Source organism: Indicator indicator, chromosome 20 (assembly GCF_027791375.1).
Source record: "Indicator indicator isolate 239-I01 chromosome 20, UM_Iind_1.1, whole genome shotgun sequence".
Taxonomy (NCBI): domain Eukaryota; kingdom Metazoa; phylum Chordata; class Aves; order Piciformes; family Indicatoridae; genus Indicator; species Indicator indicator.
The window spans coordinates 18,039,363-18,063,109 of record NC_072029.1 but is presented as its reverse complement, the minus strand read 5'-3'; the positions used below and the strand labels follow the sequence as shown (position 1 = coordinate 18,063,109).

Sequence of the window (23,747 nt, the reverse complement as noted above, 5' to 3'; positions counted from 1 at the left end):
GACTTTTCTTCACCCACTGGATAATTGCTGGATTTGTCCAAGGGTGTATTTGCTTTGGAAGAATCTAAGGTCTTGGCTGGTTGCTCAGAATTGTGAAAGATGTTTCTACTATGAACTTTTCTGGGATCCTTTGACTTGGAGCTGTTGACTTCATCATGTGAGGGCCAAGTGGCACAGGTTCCTTTCAGAGGTGTGTCTGTTGATACTGGAAAGCCCTTGCCAGGTGATTTTGTATCATGTCTCAAAATATCCTCGTGAGAGTTAGTTATCAGTGAGCCACATGTGCCCTGAGCTTCTGATTCTTGTGGACAGGACACACTGTGGTGATCTGTTTCATCATCTGGCAAAAGAGGTGAAGAGACTCTGCTCTTTGCTGCTTTGTTCTGCTGAGATCTATGCTCAGGACTGGGGTCTTCCAGAAAGCCTGATGTACTTATTGGTTTAACTGCTTTTATCTTTTCGAATTCTGCCTCTTTGCTCTCAATTCCAGGCAAATGACTCATGCTGGATGGCTGCACATTTTCACCCAAACTTGCTAGGATCTCTTTTTCAAGAGACTCGTTTGTCTTTGTCTTGGACTTCTTTGCTAACTCAGCAATCTCAGGTGATACACTCAGCCCTCTTGGCTCCGGGGAGTCAGAAGAATCATAAGGGGTCCTTGGTGCTTCAGAGAGGCAACGAGCTGATTCAGCTTCATTTTTAGCAGGATCATCACCCTCAACTCTACATTTTAGCTCTGTATTTGTGGTGTTCCTGGTTTGGGGCTCTCCTGGCACACAGATGGGCTGTGTGCTGTTCGTCCTTTCTCCAAGTTGATTTCCGTCTCCTGCAACAGTTGGGGTGGCTGTGGCCAGGTCAGGCTTGTCATCTGTCATTGTGCCTCCTTCCTTGGCTGTGCTTAGAGACCCACAGACCTCATCTTCCTTCAGTTGGAGCTGTGCAGCAGAGGGGATGCAGCCCTCTGTGCCCCTCAGGTGCATCCAGTTGGTGGGTTTAGTGCTTTGCTGTGTGGCATGGGGGACAAGTGAGCCCTGAGGCAGGGATTTCACAGGCTCCAGGACTAGAGGGGAGGAGGCAGAGACAGGTCCCTTCTTAAGCTGGGCTTTGCCCTGCTGGATTGCAGCCACTTGCTGTGACACCTTGGGCCCTTGCTTTCCTTTGGGCATGTCTCCATCCCTAATCTTTTCACCGGCCCTCTGTCCTCTGTTCTTGGGCCAGGAACACGTTTGCTTCTTGGTATAGGAGACACCAGGTAAGAGGTTTCCCTTCTCCACTACTGCCTCTGCTGCTGATTTTCTCTCCTGAGCCCCAAGCACAGTCTTGCCTGCCCTGCTGCCCACAGCCTGGTAGCCTTGGAGGCTCAGTGTGGGCTTTTTCCAGGAACACGGTTCCAGATTTCCAGCTTTCCCATCTGCAGCCAACAAGGCTGTTTCTGAGGGTGGCCAGCCTGTTGTGAGCTGATTACCCAAGAGGACAGACCTGCTGCTCAGGTCATGCCTGGGCTCAGCCAGCCACCAGCTGCAGCGTGCATTGAAGGCTGTGGGTTTCTGTCTTGCTGCAGTCTCCTTTTTGGCCCTCTTATACCAGTCCTGGGGCTGTGGGCCTCTGCCTCCCATTGCCATGTGCTGAACCTGATGTTCTGCTAGCTGGTGCTGCAGCCTTTCCATCTCACTTCTGCTTTTAGTTGCAGCCATCTGCTTGTAGTGGACTTGGCAGTAAAAGCCTCCACGGAGGGCAGCATAGTTTTGCAAGCTGGAAAAGAGACATTGGCAGAGCTGTTAGTGGCTGTGTGGGAGGGGAGGATTAACAGCAGCACTGATGGATAGGTTTTCAGCAAAATTGTTTTGCAGTGGCAAGTGTTGGGAAACGGAGGGGGCCTGAAGAATGAAACCTTTCAAATGAGTGTCGTGTTTCTGAGGCTATGTTTGATTTTTCTTTCAAAAAGCAAGATGTGAAAAAATGAAACATTCCCTTGCAATCCCTGTGGGAGCTGTAGCCCAGGTTATGTGCAATCCCTGTCTCACTCACAGGCCAGGCTTCACACCAGCACTTCAGCTCCCTCTGGATGCACAGCGTGGACCATGTGGGTAAAACTGCAGAGGGCTGCTGTGGTACCACAAGTGCCTGCTGGGAGAAGATGTCTGTAGAGCTGTGGGGCCAAGAGGATGGCAACCAGCCCTGCAGGAGAGGACTGTGGTGTCTCAGTGACTGTCAAGGTGAAACAGCAGTTTGCTACCAGGAGAGGCTGAGAGCTGGGTCAGGTAGGTCTTACAAGGAGATGGTTAAGAGGGAGGAACTCTTTGCTGTGTATGTCCATTTGATGGAAGGTTTTAGAGAAGGCAGGGCTGGAGTGCTCTTGAAGGTGGACAGTGACAGAAAGAGAGGCAATGGAAGCATTGTAACATGGATAATTGTGGTGAGAGATAAGAAGAAACCATTTTGTTGACGGTTAAATCTTGGAAGAGGGCCATGACCAAAGGGCTGTGGAATTTCCATTGTTGGAGCCATTTACTCCTCTCCTGGACATATTCCTCAGCTACCTGCCCTCCTTGGACCCACAGGGCAGTGGGTACCTTCCAAAGGTACCTTCCCACCTACATGGCTCTGTATGAGGCACCCAAATGACTCCTCTATTTAAATTCTGTATCAGCATTCCCAAACTCTTAAATATTTCCTGTATTTCCAGCTCAACCTTGCACCACCACACAGGTTTCTTATCTGCAGGTGTCTACAAGGTGAGGTGGGCAGTCTTGAGATTCTGGTGATGGAAGGGCAGGTTGTTTCAAGGAAGCTGCCAACCCTTTTTCATTTCCTGAAGCCTTCCCTGTTGGAATTCTCCTTGGGCTATTGTGATGGGAGCCACTTGGACAGCCCTTAAAAATGTCCTACCACTCACCTCAGCTTCCTCCTGCAGACCTGGCAGCAGAAACACGAGCGGTGCACACAGACTTTGTCAGTGGCCACACGCTCCATGGGGTAGACAGGCTGCAGGCATGAGGCACACACTTCTTTCAACATGGGCTGAAGAAGAAGGAGAGATCAAAGTTAAATAACTCTGAATTATGACCACTTAGAAATTCAACTGCAAAGTAATTTGCTGAGTCTTCTGCTTGTGTTGGGTTTTCTTGTTGATGTTCTTTTGCAGATCAGCTGTGAGGCTTCAGATTCCTGTCTGACTCCATTTACTTGTCATCTGGGATAGGTCTGCATTAATTTTCAGTCAGGACAGAAAGACAAGACACCATTGGAGCCCTGATGAGAGTAATTATTAATCTGGTAGAGAGAAAATGGTTCACTTGAATAGGTTAAAAACATTGAGTGAGATTAAGAAACGTTGTCTAGCATCTCTAACTCAAATCCAGTGGGCTGGCAGCTCCTGAAATCACTGATATCACCTGGCTGCTCATGCAGGCCACAGAGCCCAAACCCTAAAATGCAGCACATCTCAATGTTAAAGCTGCCATAGATCCATAAACACAGTGATTTACTCCAGCATGTTTACTCTGTGGACTGTATTTTATGCCATGAGCCAGTTCCTCAAACACCACTTCATGTGAAGAGCCTGGGGAATGTCTCTGGAAAGCACTGCCAACAGCAGACATTTTATTAGTGAAGAATGAAAAGAAGTTTAGACATCAAGGTGGCTGCAGAAAGCTCCGGGTTCTCTTCATGGACAAGTAATCCAGAGGATGCTGGTGGCAATGTGGGTACCTCTGTGCACTCCTTTTCACTGTGGTGTGAAGCAGAGGCTTGGCTTACCTGGTAAGTCCATCTGCAAGTCGAGTCTAGAGCATACCTGAGTCTACCCTAACTCTGATTCACCAAGACAGTGCTCTGAGTACTCCTCACAGGAGAGCATCTCTGCCTCTTTTTTTGGGAGCAATTTGCCCTGGTTTGATTGGATAGAGTTTTGCTAGTGCTCTCTCATCTCTGTTTTTTTGTTCAGTAGCTGCTCCCCCTGATTTACACTGTTGTCAGCTCAGAGAAAAGACAAGCTGCTTTCTGCTCTAATGTGGGAGGTAAGGGCCAGGTTTTAGCTTTTACCGGAGGAAACATGTTGCCCAGAGAAGCTGTGGATGCCCTCTCACTGGAAGGGGAGTTGGAACTAGATGATCTTTAAGGTCCTTCCAACCCAAACCATTCTGTGAAATGTGAAAAATATTTCTGTATCTCAAGAGATGAACTGAGGGAACAAGAACCCTGCCTTTTACTTGCAACAGAAAACTGGGGGATCAATTTCTTTTAATTCATTTTGGCTGAACACACCACTAAGGTCAAGTCAAATCTGTTTCCTGTGACAACACTTTTCAAGTAAAAGTTTGACATCTTCAGTTTCATTCCTTCTTTCTAGAGGAAAGCATGCAAACAGAATCCCTGTCTGTCCTTCAGTCTGCAATGATCTCAGCATACTTCTGCTGTTCCAGACCTCTGCAGAGAGGAGACCATAGTTCTGTAAGTGCTTGTGTATGTAATGTGTGTCTAAACTATCAGTATGCTCAGTAGAGATCCACTCAATGGAATCCAGAGGGTGATATATCTACCCTCATGTAGCTGGACAAAATCAGTCAGTTGGGCAAGATGAATTGGACTACAAACCTGTCTTGATTGCAGTGGGAGGTCAGTGCTGGTGAAGGTGAAGCAGAAATATGCTCTGTGCAAATATAGATCCTTCAAGTGGAAAAGGGCAGCAGAACCAGATGGGAAGTGGTGCCACATTAGTGGGTCTCTCCCAGAGAAATTGAAGCTCTGCACCTTTGGTGTGGAAGTCATTTCACTGGAGGAAATGAGCAGGCTGCTCAGCAAAGGACAGTGAGTGGTGGTGGACAGCTGCATGAACACACGCTGTGATGATGCAGGAAAGTGACAGTCCTGGTGGTAATAGATCTCAGCCAGTGGATCAGCTTTGCAGTGTTTGGCAGTGCAGGCCACAGTCACATCTGGCCACTCTGGCAGGCATTTTGTCTGACAGTGATGAGCCCTCATACAACACCAGGATGTGTGTGTCCTGGTGGAGAAGAAAGGGGATTTTGACATCTCTCTTGTACAAGAAAGAAATTATTTCCTTTAATCATGACAAAGGAAGGAAGCAGAGCTGTTTATCCAACAAGCAAGATCTCTCTACTCTTGGCTGGGAATGTCTGCATGTGCTCCTGGAATGAATGTGTGTCCTCCTGGAGTGTGTTTCCAAAGTGGGATAATCTTTTATAGGGGATGCAGGTCTGTTTCACCAGGGGATTTATTTTAACTGCTTGCTGTGTGATGCATGGCAACAACTCTTGCCCTTCAAAGGTATTTTTGTTAGTCTCAGGAATAAGCCTTTCTAATGGTTTGGAAGATAGAGAAGTGATCAGCAGCAATTGAATGGCAACGTGGTGTGGCAGTTCAGGCTGGGTGCCTCCTGTCACTGCCACAGAAGTTACACCTCTGGTGTCCTGAGTGGCTGACCCAGTAAGGTGGGCACAGCAATCAGTGTATTTCTACCCAGAAATCCTGCACCCTATCAATCCATCTGCAAAGTCATTCCCTTCCTCTTTCTTCCCTCTCTGCTCCCATGGGATCTGCTCCCTGTCAGGTAACGGTGGGGGAGTATCTCAAGGTCTCTTAGGCCTGTCTAGGCTTAATGCCAGGAGGAAAAAAGGCAGGGGGGGAAGTCTCAGACCTGGCCAGCCTGAGACTTGTCTAGCAGAGGTGGGGAGGGGGAAGAACGAGCCCTGGGGTTTTTGGGTAGACCCTCAGGTGGGGAGAACGGAAGTGCTGGGAGGCCTTTGGGTGTGGTGTAAGGGATTCTGTATGCATTGAGGTATCTTTGCCACCGTGCTTTGTAGTTTTCTGTAAAACACTACTTGCTTTTCCATTTAAACTTTCCATCACTCTCCAGTCCATTTGTGTGAGTGTCATTCTTTTGTCCCTCTTGGGGCAACGGAGGACCTGTCCAGCCTTAAACCAGGACACATGGGAAAAGAAACCATCTGAAGACTTATGTGAAAAGCAGTTAGAGAGTGTCCCTAGAAGGCTCCTCTAGCACAGTGATCTGCTGATCACTGTCATGCTGAAAGTGGCAGCTGACTTACGGTTTATCAGTTGTTGTCTTCTTTTCCCTAGGTGAGTTTGAATGTTTCTAGTAGGAGGGGTCAGCCCCAGAACGCCTGTACTCTTGATAGGTAGAGAAGATGGTGAGCAGAAAGCTTTCTGACCTGAGAATCATTTTGGTTGGAAGAGACCTTTAAGGTCATCGAGTCAAACTGTTAAGTGTTAACTGCACTGCCAGATCCCCACTAAACCATGTCCCTCTGCACCACATTCACACATGCCAAGACTGAGCATCCTTAAGGAGACCAGCAGCTGAAAAGGAGCTGGGAAGGCACCACATGGAGGCACTTCTAATGCAGCATATTTCATGTCTGGTGCTGAAGGAGAACCAGATCTGTAACTGAATTTGTCCTTTGACTGCTCTAGGAGGTATAGTTAAGACAAGGCCATCTGTCCTTTGGCTACTGGCCCAAATTTTGCTCTTGAAAACATCTGCCTAACACTGTATCAGAATGTAGCAACCCATTAGGGCAAAGACTGGTGAACAATGTCATGTCTTGTATCCAAAGGTTACAGAAAGAACTATGGCAACTCATTTGGGGTTTGAGAGTTTGTGTGTGCTTTGCTTGTATATCATTATTGCAAGGTCTGAGAATATGAGCTGATCCTTCAGCTTGTACTTGAGTTTCAGATCTTTGCATTTGTTTTTTTTTTTTTTTTTTTTTTCTCCAGCTTTTTCAGTACTTGTATGGTCCTGAAACAATGCAGTATCTGTCCCCTCATGATATTTCAGTTTCTGGCTGATGGAAATACCACTAAAGAAGCACATCTCAGAGGGTCCTAGCCTCATAAATGGCTCATTGAGCTATTTAGACACCCTGTAAAACCAGAAACACAAATAATGAGATTAGTATTTTTAAGCAGTGGCAGTGCAGGAGATTTGGGTTTATTTGAGTTCCTATGGAATAATTTTCATTGCTCAAGGAACCTGCTTGCAGCTGACTGAAACAAGGTCCTGGGTTGGGTGGTGTGTACCACCCTGGACTCAGCTCAGTTTTTAGACAAGAGTACAAATGCTGCTTGCCACAGGGCTGTTAATCCACCCACATTGTAAAGAAGATGTAGATTAAATCCCTCCCAAGGTTTAGGGTGACCTCAGTATGTGATTCAAATGGCTCATTATGAGATGATTTCTAGGTACTTTGAAAGGAAACAAGCACTTAATAAAACTCAACCAGACCAAAGTATTTTAGAGGTAATGTTTACCTTCAGAATGCAGCAATAGAAGTTAAAAAAAAAAAAAAAGGCCACAAAATATCTAAAACCTTGTGTTGAGAATGTACAAAACAAAGTCATAATAAAAAGAAAATTGCTTTACAAACTCTCAAATGGATTTAAACAGTAAACATGTATGAAAGCATGGAAAAGCTAAAAGAAGGTTTGGGTATATAGTGAATAATAAATTACAATTCTAAAAATCAAGAAAGGAAAGCAGTAACCATTCTGACCCATTAGAGAATCTTTCATAGCCTCTTTCTTTGGGGCAACAGCACTGATAAGAGCTGTATCTTGGCTTGACAACTTTCAGCAGTGTTGAGAACTTTCCAGGAACAGAGAAATACCTCCCCCAGCCCCAGCTGTGACAGCAAGTCAAGACTTTTATTTTAGTTTTTCCTTTTTTCTTTCATCAATAGCAATCAGAAAACTTATGCAACCCACCCATATATGCATGTGCATGCATATGTGTGTTTAGGATGCCCTTCTTGGAAAGTCTGTATGGAAATTAGAAAAAAAATAAGACAGCATAAAGGTGTTTGCTTGTCAGAAATCAGATGGATTGGTTCTTCACCTGATCCTGCAGAGCCTTTCTTCTGCATTACTTCAGAGGAGCCTGATACATCCCACCTCCTCCCACCCCCAAACACTCGGGGCGGGGGGGGGGGGGGGGGAAGAAGCTACCCTAAGGTGCCCATGGATGAATTGTCCCCTTGTGCTTCTAAGAGCATGGTGCAGCCCCAAGTTGGGTTGGCCAGGTGAGGGTTGCTCTCCTCCAGTGTCAGTGTAGATGGCATTTGTCCTGTCTCTATGCAAACAGCAAGACGATGACCCTGAGAATTCTTAGGGTGTAGTGGAATCCCTGTGTGTAATGTAGATAAACCAGATTTTTTTATTGTGAACTTTCTTCTCCGTCTTACACAGTTCTCTCATGCTCTCCAGAAACTCCTATTTCTTTGGCTTGGAGTTGCCAAAGGTGACAAAGACCACTCCTGGCTCCTGAAAGCTGCCGTTTGTGTGGAAGCCTTCGCCTGGGCTCTTCAAGTACCTCCGAAACACGGGAGAGGCAGAAACGTCATATTGAGGATGAGAGACCACATCACATGTGGAAGATGTTTGTGTCTCAGACTGCTTGGTGACTGTGGTGGATGAAGTGATGATTTTGTTTCCAAACTGGTCCGTTTCCTCATATTGCTCCATGACAGTCCGGGTGGCTCCATAGAGCTTGGACCCATCGGGCCCTGTCTGCAGCTCCAAGATGCTTTTCTGCCTCCGTGGATTTTGTGGGCTGGAGACATTCAGGGAGGTGTAGTCTGAAAAGCCTCCTTTCATCCCACAGTGGCAGCTACCTTTGGGGGTGTCTGGAGGGCACTTCTCTTTCTCACTTATTTGCTGGTTGGCATTGCCAGCTGTGTGCTGTTTCATTGAGCTCAGCCCAACTTTCGTTTGGATGGGCTCTGGCCTCTTCTCAAAAGGGGTCTTATCATGCCCAGTAGACCCTGCTGGTGGATGGTTAAAGGAGCTAAAGCTGTCATGAGCAGAAGCATCCTTCTTTTTTTGAGTGCCAGGACAGTCTGGTGAAGGGACATTGCATGGGTCATGTGCTGTCTTGGGTGATTCTGCTGGTTTCCTGGCAGCAGACTCGATGGAGATGTAGGAAGGTGAGGAGGGAGAGCTGACACGAGACTGAACAAGGCGTGGGATCTCTAGCTCTGCCTTGGTTACCTCGGACTTTTCTGCTACCTTTGTACCTTCTACAGATGCTCCTTCCCCTGTCTCCAGTGTGATTCCCTCCTGCTTGGCTTTGCTTGAGACAATACTGATTTTCCGGATATTGCTGCTGCTCACAGAGCTTTGGGTGTTCCCCAGAGACTCCTTGAACAGCCCTGAGAGACCAGCTATGTCTGACTCAGACTTGAGACTAGAGACAGAATAAAGAGCTTTCTTGATGGCTTCCTCGATGTCCAGGATCCGGGCAAGTGTCTGCTCCTTCAGGTGCATAATCTCAGCACTTGCTCGTTCCAGGTCCCCAAAAACCAATTCCATTGAGGAAACACTATCAGTGTCCTCTGTTGCCAGTGTCTCAGCCCTCTCCTGTTGTTTGGCCTGGTGGGCCTTCTGACGGACAACCCACTCAGGGACCTTCTCAAAGAAGCTCTTCAGAGCTTTCACATCCACTTTGCTTGTCTCCTCCTCAAACTCCCTCACCCGAGTCAATATCTCTTGCAGCTCCTCCTGTCTTCTGAGGTTCTCAAAGATCTCCATAGCCTCCTTGACATTTCCTTTCATGATCTCCTCTTTGTGCACTGACAGCCTCTTCCGACGCTCATCTTCTGTTTCTCTCTTGTTTTTTTCTCTCATAATGACTGCTGGCTTCTCCTGGGCAGGTGTCACTGCCTCTCCATCAGGACGTTTCAATTGCCCATTACTCCCCTGGTGGTGTTCCTCAAAGGAGTTCATTTGTTGCTGATGGAAGGACATTGAATGACGGGTTTGCCTCCTCTCGTTCACTTGCTGCACAACTCTCTGACCTTCCCACGATCGATAAGAATTAGACATGCTTTCCCTTTCCACCTTGGATGAGGTGTTTTGTGTCACACCATCTGCTCTCTTCGAAGAAACGGTGTTGACCACAGAGGAGGTGCTCGGCTCAGTCTGTCCTGGCACATTAAGTGTCTCTGTTCTGCCAGGACAGGCTGGGTGTGATATTGAAGAGCACCCATTCTTGTCTTGACACAGATCTATATGCCTCTGAACCATCTCACCTGGGCATGTCCTTGGGGCTGCTACTTTCCCACTTGTCATTCCCTGCTTGACTTCAAAACCAACCACTCCATTTTTAATTGGCTTTGAAGTCCTAGCACCATCCAATTCCACCTTTTCTTGTCCTTTGCTGGCTTTGTACCTTTCCTCTGCCATTTGAAGAGGGGTTTTGGTCATGGTTTTTGGAAGCTTTCTCTGAGAACTCATACCCTGAGCTGTGACTGACTCATTCACAGATGTCTCCAAAGTGCAGCATTTTGCCTGAACCTCATCATGGCTTGATTGTTCATGTGATTGTTCATGTACTTCCATGCAGCTTACTCCCAGCTCCATGAGGGGGGGCTTTGGCTTGCTGATCTCTCTCAGGCCTTGTGGTTTTGGAGGCAGAGGTGGAGGGATGAGTTTGGTGGATCCACTTATGCTGTTATTTGCTGAGGCAGAATGTGCCTTGTGTAAGAGATGCTCAGGTTTTGGAGGGGGAACAGGTTTTTTCCTGTGTGGGGGAATAATTTCTGGTTTTGAAGGACTCCCGGTCTTCTCTGCAGGACTCTGATCATTGGGTTTGCAGGACAGAGAAGGGAGGGTAAGAACTGGGATCTGGAGTGGTGTAGAACATCCTGGGGCTTCATCTTTGCTGGTTGGTAGTGGAAGGGCACCTTCTCTTGTTGCTTTAGTTGAGGGTGGGCAATGTTCTGCTTTCATCACAGCAACTGAGGGGGGAGGAGGAGGAAAGTCATTATCAGCCTGTGACCCTGAAGCCACCACAGCAGTCTGGTTACTAAGGATTTGAGTCTCATTTTTCTTTTTGCACACAGAATAGGACTGCCCTGCATTCCTGTATATCATAGCAGCTTTAAAATCCCCTCTGGAGACATTAACGTTAGACTTTTCCAGCGACTGAAGCGTGGCTGTTAAATTACCTCGGACAACGTCCTCCTTTTCTACCGGGCGCTGTTCTGTGGCGGCGCTTTGCAGCGCTCGGATAGCTGTCTGCACATCCCCTCTGACAACAACATCTCTTCCTTCTTGTTCTGATTGCTCTTTGTTACCAGCCTCAACCAAAGGGTTTAGGAAGGTTTCCACGGGGGTGGCAGTATAAAGACCATCCTTAATGCTAACATCTCTACTAGGCACAGCTTGACTCTCCTGGCTCAACAGTTGTCCTCCCTGTACTTCCTCTGAAGCACTGACCTTTTTGTGTGATGCTATGCTCTTCTGAGACATGCTTGTATGGGTCTTGGATGCCTCCTGGACTCTGGTGGTGGCGGTCCTGGTGGCAGTGCTGGTGCTCTCCTGCACAGTGGATGAAGAGTCTTGCTGGTGTACAGTTGATTGAAGGGTCACTGTCCCCTGTGTGCTGGCTGCCTGCTGCCTGCAGGCCATGTGGACCTCCTCCCTATTCCTCTGTAGCTTGCTCTGGACGTGGTGTTGAATGTTTTTTGCTTCTGCTGTTGCTAGCCTCAGGCTTTGCATTGCAGCCTGAAGGTCACTCCCAAGGGCCTTTTCTTCTGTCTGCACCTGGTTGGCTTCCCCAGTCACCAAACTTGGCTGTTTCCCATCCACTTCTCCTCTCTCAGCCATCACTTGGTTTGTAAACTTGCCTTGCATCATATCTTTGGGTCCCTTCAAACTGCCAGTGGTGGTTTCTTCTTTCTCTGCCTTCTTGCTGACATCTGCAACCCTTTGGATTGACTTTGTAGTCACTTTAAGTCCTCCTGACAGAGTTTCTTCTTTTCCCATCACTGTGGGCAGGGGCTTCCCAAGACATTGCACAGTGGTGCCTGCCACACCTGCTGCATGCACAGCCTCTCTCTCTAACACACCCTCTCTGCCCATGCTTTCACATGCAAATACCTTTTTTGCTCCCTCTGTAGCCCCTGGCTCACCCTCTGCAATGGCTTTCTCTATTTGTTGTTTCTTTGGTAAGATGAGTATCTTAGCCCCCTGCACAACCTGGGAGGCATTCTCATCTGCTCCCTCCTCTGCTTGGGAAGAGATGAGGGATTGTATCTCTGACTCCTGCTGGAGATTTTTCAGATAGTCTAGATCTCCCTTCTCAATGCAGCTGGCAAAAAGCTGGACATTTCCCTTCTCATTGTCCTCGCGCTTAATAGTTGCTGCTGCTTTCTGCTCCTGAGAAGAAGCCAACAGGTTTCCTATCGTTGACTTCACATCTCCCTTGACAACTTTCTGTTTGACAGAATGGAACAGGAGGGAGTAGATGGTCATCTTCACTGATCCTGACTTTGTCTCTTGCAAAATCATGCCTTTTTTGATGGAAGTGTCTTGACTGAGGAGACCCTGTAGAGCCTTGGCTACATTTCCACTCAAGTCATCTTTACCTTTAACAGCTTCACTCTGGTCCAGTAGCTGCAATGGGCTTACTTTGATCTTGCCTTCTTTGTCCTCCTCCACCAGTACACTCTGTGCTTCCACCTCAGTTCTGTGCAGGAGCTGTAGCATGATCCTTTGCAAATGACCTCCTACAATCTCCTCTTTCAGGATCTCTGGAGCACCTGGGCTGCTGAGCTGGTACTTCACCATCCTCACACGCTCCATGTCATTGGCTTCAATGAGGATCCCATCATGTTGAATAGCCTGGCAAGCGCAGAGCGTCTCTAAAGTCTCCTTCATTGTCCTTTCCTTCAGTTCTGTCTCTGTGCTACCTTCAGAAGCACTGAATTTATCCAGGGGTGTGCTCTCAAAGAGCCACGTCGTGCTTTTCACATCTGCATGAGGAATTGCTTCTTGGGCCCCAGGATTGACCATTGCCTCTGGGTCCTTAAGAGTGTCCATTGGCTGGGTTTCAAACAGCCAGGTGCAGCGTTTTACATCCCCTTTCTGGCTGTCTTCTCTCTGCACTGTGCTGATGGATGAGTCTCTCTCTGCATCGCCGTACAAGGAGTCCACAGGCTGGTTTTCAAAAAGCCAAGTGGATGTCCTCACATCACCCCGCTGAACATCGCTGACGCTGACCATCCTCACGTACTTCTTCTGGCCCACTTGCTGGGATTCAAAGAGCTGCTTGTTGGACTGAACATCTCCCCTCTGTACGTCATCTACTGTTCTGGGCACAGCCGTCTTTCCACCTGAGAAGGAGTCAAGAGGCTCTGTCTCAAACCTCCACCGGGCAGCCTGGACATCTCCTTTCTTGATGTCCTCTTGGGTGACAGCCCTAATCACAAACACTTCTTCTTCCTTCTTGAGCTGATCCAGGGGCTTGGTTTCAAACAACCACCGTGCACCTTTCGCATCACCTTTCATGATTTCTTCTTTCTGCACTGAGGTGACCTCATGGTATCCCCCCTCTTTGTCCTGGATAACGTATAAGGGTTGGCTTTCAAAGAACATTGTGCAAGACTTGACATTAGCTTTGCTCATGGTGTCTTTCTGGATCTTCTGGAGCTCTGTCTCATCCACTTGCTCATGGATTTGGTCTAGGGAATACGTCTCAAATACAAACCTTTTACCTCCAACCTCTCCCCCCTTGGTATCTTTCTCTGGAGGGATTTCCTGGATGCCCTCAGAGCTGTCCTTCAGGGTGTCCATGGGGTAGTTCTCAAAGAGCCAAGTGAACTTGTGCACAGATCCAGCTTCAATTGTCCAATCATCCTTCTGGGATGTTGGTTTGGTGGCTGTATCCAAGGGCTTAGCTTCAAAGAACTCTTTCACTCTGGACACTTCCCCAGACTGGATCTCCACGCGACTGGAGTACCGCACAGGAGTTTTTTTCTGGTCAGCTTCACCAGCACCAGTGCTGCCCAAGGGTTCAGTCTCGAACAGGTGCCGGACAGTTTTGACATCGACTCCTTGTAGTTCCTCGTGACTGTATGCCTTACTGACCTGCAAATACTGCTCCTCCTGACCTTTCAAGGAGTCCAGGGGCTGAGTCTCAAACATCCACGTGTATGACTTCACATCAGCTTGGATGATGCTACCATCCTCCTCCTGCTTCTTTTCAGCCATTTCATACAGGGTATGGATGGGCTGGGTCTCAAAAAGCCATCTGCAGGTCTTCACATCCCCCTGCTGGGAGATCTCCCTCTTCACTGAAGGATGCTCTTCACCTTGCATGGCTTGGTGATGAATGACATCCATGGGCTGAGTTTCAAAGAGCCACTTGGCTGTTCTGACATCTCCAGCCACCACCTCTTGTTTTGTGATCCCCCGTATTATATCCACTTTCTTAATGCTTTCATCAAACTGGTCCAGGGGCCTGGTTTCAAACATCCATTTGTAGTTCTTGACATCACCACTGATGATTTGCTCTCTGCTTACAGAAGTGACTTCATGGAAATTGCCAAAGCTATCCTTGATGGCATACAGAGGTGTTGTCTCAAATAGGATTTGGTTGGCTTTGACATTGCCAGCAGGAATCTTCTCCTCTTCCTTGGTGACAGGCTCTGCATCATCCTGCTTAATGCTGTCTAAGGGGAGAGTCTCAAACAGGGTCTTGAAAGACTTGACATCCCCTTTCACTACCTCTTCTGTGCTGGTGGCTGGAGCTTCTTCTTCAAATGCTTTGGAGATGCTGCCAAAGGGACAGGTCTCAAAGACGTGTTTTCTTTGCTTCACATCTCCCTTCTCCTCTGCTGAAAGCTCTACTTTCTTTAAACGTCCCACCTCAAAATTGTCTTTCAGGGTTTCCATTGGCTGCGTTTCAAATAGCCAGAGTGTAGATTTCACATCCCCTCCAATGACTTTTTCTTTGGCTACAACACTCTCTGAATCCTCTCCTTTCAGAGAATCAAGAGTCTGGGTCTCAAAGAGCAGTCGCTGCTTACTGACGTCTGCCCCGGTGACAAAATCTGTTGAAGCCTTGAAATCCTGTTCTTCCACTGTGATTTCTCTGATGGCATCCAGAGGCTGAGTTTCAAATATCCACCTTGCACCACTAACATCTGGCCTTCCAATTTCTTCCAATGAGATCCCACGGATTATTTGCACTTTGGAAGTGTCCTTGTTGATGGTATCCAGGGGCTGAGTCTCAAACAGCCAGCGAGCTGTTCTGACTGCATTGCTCTGAATTTCTTCTCTGCAGACAGACTTGATTTCGTGGATGTTCCCAGTTTTGTCTCTGATGGCACAGAGGGGCTCTGTTTGGAAGAGCCTGACAGTCTTCTTAACATCACCTTTTAGCTCCTGGATTTCTGACTTGAGTTGTAGGATGCTCTTCTCCTCCACTGAGTAACAGCGTCCTATAGCATCCAAGGACTGTGCTTCAAAGAGCTGTCTGGCACCTTTCACATCACCTCCCTGGACAGGCTCCTTGAGAACTGCCTCCTGCACTTCAGTTTCATCTGAATACAATTTGTTTAATGAGTCTAGTGGTTGGGTTTCAAAGAGCCAGCGGGCAGTATGGACATCCCCCCGGGCAAGTTCTATTTCTGATATCCTGGCCGATGTTGACAGACTGTCCCCATTGATCGACTGGCTTTCAAACATCAAGGAGGTACTTTTCACATCCCCACCAGGAATGATCTCTTCTTCTGCCAGCTTCTTGGTGGCTTGGTGGTCCCCAATGGAGTCAAGAGCCCAGTTCTCAAAAATCCAGCGCATGGACTGAACTTCTCCTGGAAGAACTTTGTCCAGGTTCACAGATGCCTGTGCATTGGGATCTTCATTATTAAGCATTTCTGCTAGGTCCTCAGTCACAGCTTCTTCCAAGTTCTTCCTGAGCTCAGGATGCATGTGTCTGTAGAGCCTCTTCAGCTCATTCACTTGGCGTTGCTGGTAGAACTTGGAGAAGGCCTGCTTTGGAGGAGGCACAGGCAGTGCATTGAGATCCTGGCTCCCTTGCTCGTTGACCTGGACTGAGCCAAGGGCCGGAGGGGGAGGTAAGTCATCTTCCATTTTCTTGATGGCAACTTTAGATGATTTCTGAGCTTCTGACATCTTTAGGGAAACAGTTTTAAATGTCAGCATCATCGCTTAACCCCCAACCCCATGGCTGTTAATAGTAAGCATGGTAAAGGAATGAGCCAGCCAACAAAGGAAATCCATGCAGCTATGAAATTCCATACCTTGGTTCAGTAGCACACAGCACTCCTAAGCATCACACCACTGCACAGTCCCCAGGCTTGGTGTTAGCTCTGGTTCCACAGCAACGTGCTCTAAAGCAAGGTCCACACAGGTGCAGCGGTTAGCCTACGGTCCCCACATTCAGTCCAGCTACAGCATAACAGAGATGCCCAGTTTGGACTGTGTCAACATGAGAGTGACCACAAGAGTAACATGGTGAAGGCTGTCTTAGAGTAGAGAGGCAAAAGTTAATTTCTCCCTCCTGCTCCCAAGTGTCCAGGGCAGTGTGAGGACCTGCAGAGAGTCTGAGAACATAAGATACGGGTGCAGGAAAGCCAAGAAGCTATTTGTGAAGAGGTCTCAGGAAGAAAATAAAACCAAATAAAAGTGTCAAACTGAGCTGATGGGAGCAGCCTATTTCTGGGAGATAATGTAGCTTTTTGTAGCCCTATGGGCTGCCCATTGCACAGGAGTGAGGGTCTGGAGAAGGACATTTGTCTGATTAATGATTTCTGCTGCTGGATTCATCAGTGTACCCTACATCATCATTTGCACAAGAGTAGATGCACAGTTATGTGTGCAGAGACTTAAAAAAAGCTCTTTTGACTTGCATACTTGTAGAAGCATGAGGCTAACTAAGGTTTACAAACTGCTGCAGTTAGCAGGCCAAATTCTGAGCTGTGTTAGGAGGAAGAAGCAAGGCTGAGGGACCAGAGGTTAGCGTAACAGCCATACCTGGGGCCAGCAGAAGTTAAACCTGTTTAGACTCAGCTGGCCTGAGCCCAGCTCAGTTTGGTACAGAAGCAGGATTGGTATAGAAATGACCAGAGGGTGTAATCATGATGGGCTAGACCATGGCTTTTAAGCCTTGGTTTCTACGTTTTTTCTCCTTAGTTTGGGATGCCTGGGAGGCGAATGCTGCACTGAACACCTGCACCAGCACTGGCTTAGTGTTTGTCCAAAGGGAAGGTAAGCAGGGCCTGCAATCATTATCTAAAAGAGACTGTAATGCTGGTGGCTTTCCTTTCAGTAAACAGATCTGCTGACCCTTGGCATGCCTGTGGAGTTACGTCTGTGGAGTTACGCCTGGAGTATTATTAGTTGTGTCTGGATGCGGCGGCGCGCGCGCTGTTATCACACTCGGTTACACGCGGAGGGCTCCGGCTAAAAATAACTGCTGGACGTTAGGAAAGAGACCCAGCCCAGAACACCCAAACCAGCATATTCTGCAGCAAGTCTGGAAGGCAAATCTTTCACATGGGCCAACATGCTTTGAATGCACTTTTTACAACAAGTGTTGGGGTGGGTTTTTTTGGGGGGGGGTTTGGGGGATCTGTGAAGAACTTCTGAATGTGGGGAAGGGCAACGGAGCAGCTGATAGCTATATCCAGTATGAAAGTGCTCCTCACTGCCTTATTTGGCTATTTAAATCACATTCCAATTCCACCACAGTCCACAAATATCTGGTTAGATAACAGTGCTTATCTTTAATTCTTTTTTTTTTGTTTGTTTGGGTTTTTTACCTTGTTTTTTTCCTGTCTGTGGGGAGAGTGAATGAAGTTGTCCTTCACAGTACTCTGGAAAATACACAAGGAGAAATTACATGGAACTGCATGGGAAGACACATTATCTCTCTGTGTGTATCTCTATCTATCTATCTTTCTATCTATCTATCTATCTATCTATCTATCTATCTATCTATCATCTATAAACAGATATATATTATATATCTCTGTCTCTGTCTCTGTCTCCATCTCCATCTCCATCTCCATCTCTCTCTCTTTCTCTCTCTATCTCTCCATCTCCATCTCCATCTCCATCTCCATCTCCATCTCCATCTCCATCTCCATCTCCATCTCCATCTCCATCTCCATCTCCATCTCCATCTCCATCTCCATCTCCATCTCCATCTCCATCTCTATCTCTATCTCTATCTCTATCTCTATCTCTATCTCTATCTCTATCTCTATCTCTATCTCTATCTCTATCTCTATCTCTATCTCTATCTCTATCTCTCCATCTCCATCTCCATCTCCATCTCTATCTCTATCTCTCCATCTCCATCTCCATCTCCATCTCCATCTCCATCTCCATCTCCATCTCCATCTCCATCTCCATCTCCATCTCCATCTCCATCTCTATCTCTATCTCTATCTCTATCTCTATCTCTCCATCTCCATCTCCATCTCCATCTCCATCTCCATCTCCATCTCCATCTCTATCTCTATCTATATATGTCAGAAACCTGAAAACCATTACAGATGAGATTTGGGATTTTTTTTTTTTTTTGTTCAGTGGCAGTTCTGTTGTGTTTCTGCTGGAAAACACAACCTTGTTCCAACTTGATCAGAAATATTTGTTTTCAAAAGCCTCCAGTGAACAAACAAAACCTCAAACACTTCATAGAATCATAGAATTGTTTCAAGTAGAAAAGGCCTTTAACCTCCAATCATCAAACCAACCCTGCCATGGCCATTAAAGCATGTCCTGAAGCACCGTGTCTACATGATTTTTGAACACCGCCAGGGATAGTGACTCCACCACCTCCATGGGCAGTTTGCTCAAATGCTATTCCAAAGATTAAAGTTGGAAGGGGGAAACAAAACAAGCACCAATTTCTCCAATGTTTGATTTATTTTGCATTTTTTTTGGTTCGTATTTCAGTATTTTAAAGCCAAAACTGATCTACGTGTGGAAATGTCTTATGGATTGTGTAAGTCATTGTTCTGTAGTTCACAGGTTGGTAGAAGTTGGAAGGGACCTCTGAAGATCATCTAGTCCAACCCTCCTGCTGGAGATTTTCTTTTATTTTCTTGCCTAGACTAATCACTTGTAACTTTCCAATTACAGTCTTCAGTAATATTTTTTTTCCAACTGGGACTACTTCAGTCTGGGCCCCTCCAGTAGAGAGCTCTGATACATGCTCAAGAGGCTGCACTTCTGGACAGGGACCCTTTTGACTGAGGGTGGGAGGGAGCATGAAGGTGCCTGCGGGAAAGGTCCTGATGTGAAATCACATCCCGTGTTACTCCTGGATCACCAATGGAGCTGGGGAAATGGGAAATATGTAGTTCAGTGCCTCATAACTCTCATAACCTGAATTATCCTGTGACCCAAAGATCAGCCTGGAGTGGGTGATTAAATCTCTGGATCCCACACCAAGGGCTATAAACAGAGGAACACAGGGAGGTTGCTTTGTAAAGTTATGCCTGAGTGTGGCATATTTGGACTTATATATGGGTGTGTGTTTGGAAAGGGCCACAAAAGTGATGAGTGAGCTGGAACAACTCTCTTATGAGGAAATGCTGAGAGAGTTGAGGTTGTTCAGCTTGGAGAAGGCTCCAGAGAGACCTTGTGGCCTTTCAGTACATAAAGGGGCCTCTAAAAGGCTGGGGACAGTCGTTTAAGCAGAGCCTGTTGAGACAGGACAAGAGGTGATGATTTTAAACAAAAAGAGGAAAGATTTAGACTAGAGAGAAGGAAGACATTTTTTACAATAAGGGTGGTAAAACTCTAGCCCAGGTTGCCCAGAGAGGTGGCTGATGCCCCAACCCTAGAAACATTCCAGGTCAGGTTGGACAAGGCTCTGAGCAAAGTGATCTAGCTGAAGAAGTCCAACCTTATTGCAAAGGGTTGGACTTCCAACCCTTCCAAAGGGTCCCTTCTAAAAGTCCCTTCCAACCCAAACAATCCTATGAGTCTATGGAGGTGTATGTGTTGCTGTGTGCTGAGTGATTCCTCTGTACTTGTGAGTGTGTAAATATAGATGTGCCAATAGAATGGAAATCTTATCTATGAATAAATGGTGTTTAGATGTGTGTTTGGTATGTGTGTGCATGTGTGAATATAACGTGTATACATATGTGTGTGTCTGTGTATCTATAGGCAGCTTATCCATCATGCACTTACACATCAGCACCTCTGATAACACACAGATGATACTTGCAAAGGGCAAGGGAAAGCTGGTCATTTTTGGAACACTGAATGCTGTGTTTCTCCAGGTTTGTGAAACCAGACAATCTCTCTCTCACCCACTTACAACCACTTGCTGGGCCAGGACATTGCTCGGATGCCACTGGTGGTTTGTGAAGGGGAGGAAGGCAGCAGGCAGCACTTACCGGCTGTGCAGGGCTGCTGGTGTGAGCAGCAGCAGCAGCTGTCTGCGAGAGATAGAGAGCTGACAACTCCTTCACGGAGGGTGCAGAGGACCTCCCTCGTCCTTGGTGAAGTATGTGCCTGGTGTTGTCTGATAGGTCTAAAAATGACTGTGTCCTCTCATCTGAAACAGACACAGATGTTTGCTGTGAGCTATGTGCCAAAGACGCGAGGGCAAGGCCAGGCTGGAGTGTGAGCATTGTTTACCAAGGGCTCTGCTGGGCACCTCCACCATCTGCACACCCATTCTCCCAGCAGCTCCCACCCTGGTCCCCCAAAGCTTAACATCATTAGGGAGAAAGCATGAACATTTCCACCTCTTTCGTGGCCGAAACAGACTTTAAACCTGCATGAGAGTAACACATCAGGCAGTCATCTAATGCCATCACCCTGCCAGCACAGAGCCCACACCCATTCCTGCATCCCTGGACAAGGCCAATACCACATGTTCAGCCCAAACCAATTCCTACTTTTTCTACTTTGTTTTCCTGTCAGCATGCCTCACAAGCAGTTATATCCATCTATCTTTCAAGGAATGGAGAGATAAGAGGCCACAGTGCTTGCCCAGGGATGTAGCAGAGAGCTTTTGGCAGAGCCAAAGGGCTGAACACTGCTCTTGGTTTAGAGATCTGATATTCTGACCTACACAGACTCCCATGGGGCTCCCACTGGATAGCATTGCTGAGATATTCAAGATATTCAGCATTCCTCCTACCTTTGTTCAGATGCTTTCCATGGAGATGGCTATGCTGAAGATGTCCCTATCTGGTTTGTGGAGAAATGGCTGCACTGGAAGGAGGTGACCTATTAACCAGATTTCCTGAGAGGTACACAAAATCACTAGATGGTTGGAGCTGTCATGCACTTTTGGATGATGATCTCTTATTCCCACCTCTTGTTCATCCTTCTTGGTCCTCATCCCCCTAAGCAGTCTGGGCTTCCTTCTCCCTCTGAGGATGAAAGCTGTGTCCTTCCCCAGAAACAGGTTAGGATCAAAATTAAGAGCTCTAAATGCAGATGGGTTCAGCTTTCAAAGGAAGAGGCAACTTGCAAATTCTAGCCAAGAAATGCCTTTCTGCATTGCTCTGCTATAGATGTGAGTGGGGTGGCCAGCCCAGACACACACACAGAGCTTAACACCTATGTGATGCACCTTAGTCCTCCAGGTTAGTCAGGGCTGTGTTTTCTCTCTTGCTGCTGTAAAAACACGAGAAGCTTCTCCTTTTATCTACAGCCTCCCACTGCTGCATTGGGATTTAGTGAGGTATTTGCAAAGCTTTCTGTTTGAACAATGGGCTCTCTCTCCACAAATCCAGCTCCTGCATAGCTGGGAAAGGGCTGATGGACTTTAAAATACATGCACATTAGAAGCACTGCAGCAATTCCAGCATTCTTTGCCCTCATATCCCAGTCCCCAAATCACAGGATTTTGTAAATAGCAAAATTAATGACTCTTTTTTCTTTGTTTACTGTGGGTTGAGTTCAGATTCTCAAATCTTTTAGAACTTTTCAGTTCTAAAATATTCTGGTTTTATTTTAAAGTGACAACAGCTAATGCCATATACTAACAGGATGCCAGGAGCTGGTGCTTCAAATGAAATGCCAGTTCTTACAGGCACAAACATGCACAAAAAAAGCCATGAAGGTAAGAGCAGCAGGACCCCAGTGAGCTTGTCAGGCACTGGCCAACCTGCTGCTGGAAGATGCCAAATCCCAAGGTTTCTTTTGTCCTTGGTTCCAGCTGCTCTTGCAGATGCACAGGCATTTTGATGCAGAACTGAGGCTGGATACACAAGGAAGCAGTGGGGTGCAAGACAGATTTGGCTGCCCAGTTCTGCCAGAGGTCACTAGGACACCAGAGGAGGAAACAGAAGATATTTCGTTGATGCTTAGTGGTTTGTTTTCTTTCTTTCTTTTTTGTTTGTTTGTTTTTGTTTCCCCACCCCCACCCCCCCCCCCCCCCCCATGTCAATCTGTAAATCAATCATGTAAATCTGGGACCTCTATCCTTGATTTCTGCTGTTCACAATTTAAACACTGAGTCAGAAGGAATTATCCATCTACACACAGTCAGTGGCACTGCTGGGCAGAGTTGGTGCATCTTAAGACAGGCTGAAAGGTTGCAACTACTTTGATTACATCATTTTTACCCCCACTCTGATCAAGAGCTCCCGAACTTTGTCTAGATCCTTGGCTTTTTGAGTGGAACAACACCCTGGAAATGGGGAGGATGAGGGTCAAGGCATTGGTGATTTACAGGAGCTGCTGCCAATATCTGCTAACACAAGCCCTTCTGTCTGCTGCAGTAGGCATCTCCCTTCCTTTGGAGGCTTGAGGCATGCTTTTGAAGGGATCTACTCAGTAAAAATGGAAAATGAAGCACTTGCTAGCCGAGATGCCTCAGATTTCATGATCTTTCCTTATCTTTCTCTTCTCACAGGCCATATTGTGTGAGAAGAGCATTGAAGCATGTGCTGAATTAGCTGCTGAAACCTTTGAGGAGGGCTTTCAAAAATCTTGCCTGAGAATCTCTTGCTTTTCTCCTGCGTTGCTCAATTACTCACTGGAAAGGCAAAAGAAGTCCAAGTGGTCTGGAAAACAGAAGCTTTCTTCTTTGAAAGGTAATGAGGTTTGGCTAATACTCCCAGTAAGAGCAATGGGGAGAGATGGGGAAGAGCAGAAAGAAAACCAAGCACAGATTTGCAGATTCTTTTTTGGTTGAAAAAACGAACAGAAGCCCTTTGAAAAGGCATGGCCATGTTCTAAAAAAAGTCTAAAAAGCTATCTCTAACTGATGGGAGGATTTCACAGCAAGGCAGGGGCCCTGCCTATGCTGACTCGAGCACTGCTGTGCTTAACTGTTTTGGTGCTTAACTGTTTTCAGTGCTTAAAAGTTTTGGTGCCAAGTGCTTGGCAAAAGCCTTTTCATGTCCTAGAGCTGGTCAGGTAATGTTTAAGGGTTTCCTTCAACTCCAGGCTGTGGGTGTTACCACTGAGCTGATACAGCTTTTATTGGCCCATGGGGGCCTTGGGTTGAGATGCTACACAAAGAAGAGCAATGTGACCCTCAAGTCAAGAACAAATAGGGTAGCTGAGGGAAGATTTCCAGTGCATGCAGTAGAAAATAGCACAGCCTCAGTGCTCCCTAGTACTTCACCCATTAGCTTGGATTGATGAAAGGCCACAGGGCTTCTGTTTTAATGATGGATATAATTAGACACAAAGCTTTCATTGAAGCCTTCCCCTTATCACTGCCTTTTTTTCTGTGTGTGTGTGTGGTTGTGTGTATTTTTTCCCCCCTTTGCCTCTTTGCCATTTTTGCAGTGCTCAGGCTGTGCACAGCTTATCACTGCTCACAAAACTGCCTGCTTCAGATAGGGGCTGCTCTAACCTGCTAGGGCAGGCAGCTGGATCTGTGCTCACCCAGAATCTGCTGGCTTCACATGGCTCTGCCTGATGGAACAGGCTGCTGCCACCCTCTAAATTGCTAATTATAGATAAGA

At 46.9% G+C, this 23,747-nt stretch overlaps 1 protein-coding gene across 1 annotated transcript in view; it reads right to left on the bottom strand.

Annotated features, from left to right (window-relative positions):
* Nucleotides 1-8,253: 8,253 nt before the first annotated feature.
* Nucleotides 8,254-23,747, bottom strand: part of XIRP1 (xin actin binding repeat containing 1) — a 35,651-nt gene continuing 20,157 nt past the window's right edge. The window contains exons 5-7 of the mRNA XM_054390168.1: nucleotides 20,208-20,368; nucleotides 17,613-17,666; nucleotides 8,254-15,963 (exon numbers count right to left, since the gene is read on the bottom strand). Coding sequence (XP_054246143.1) covers nucleotides 8,254-15,963; nucleotides 17,613-17,666; nucleotides 20,208-20,368 — 7,925 coding nt within the window. The remainder of the gene's footprint in view (nucleotides 15,964-17,612; nucleotides 17,667-20,207; nucleotides 20,369-23,747) is intronic.